This window comes from Cystoisospora suis (assembly GCF_002600585.1).
Source record: "Cystoisospora suis strain Wien I chromosome Unknown contig_3650, whole genome shotgun sequence".
In the NCBI taxonomy this organism is placed as follows: domain Eukaryota; phylum Apicomplexa; class Conoidasida; order Eucoccidiorida; family Sarcocystidae; genus Cystoisospora; species Cystoisospora suis.
Genome location: NW_027156445.1, coordinates 18,272 through 18,481, shown reverse-complemented (window position 1 = coordinate 18,481; position 210 = coordinate 18,272). Strand labels below are relative to the sequence as shown.

General features: G+C 52.4%; 1 protein-coding gene across 1 annotated transcript in view; it reads left to right on the top strand.

Moving 5' to 3' along the window:
- CSUI_007067 (atp-dependent dna family protein) overlaps nt 1-210 on the top strand; it is a 19,920-nt gene that overhangs the window by 9,177 nt on the left and 10,533 nt on the right. Inside the window, exon 9 of the mRNA XM_068067217.1 lies at nt 5-144. Within this exon, the coding sequence (XP_067920804.1) occupies nt 5-144 (140 nt within the window). The remainder of the gene's footprint in view (nt 1-4; nt 145-210) is intronic.

The window sequence follows — 210 nt, the reverse complement described above, 5'->3', positions numbered from 1 at the left end:
GGAGTACGCACAGAAGGTCATGCGATTGCTTCTTACCCAAGAGCGGCTCTGCCCTGGAGGGGGCTATGGCTCGGGGCTGACGCGGAAGCAGCTATGTGAGGCGGTCAAAGGATGCTATAGTCGAAAGACGGCTCTACAATCAAAGTGAGAACCTGCGATTTCTCTTTATCTCTCTTCTCGCTAGTGTTCCATACATGCTGTTTTTCCCAC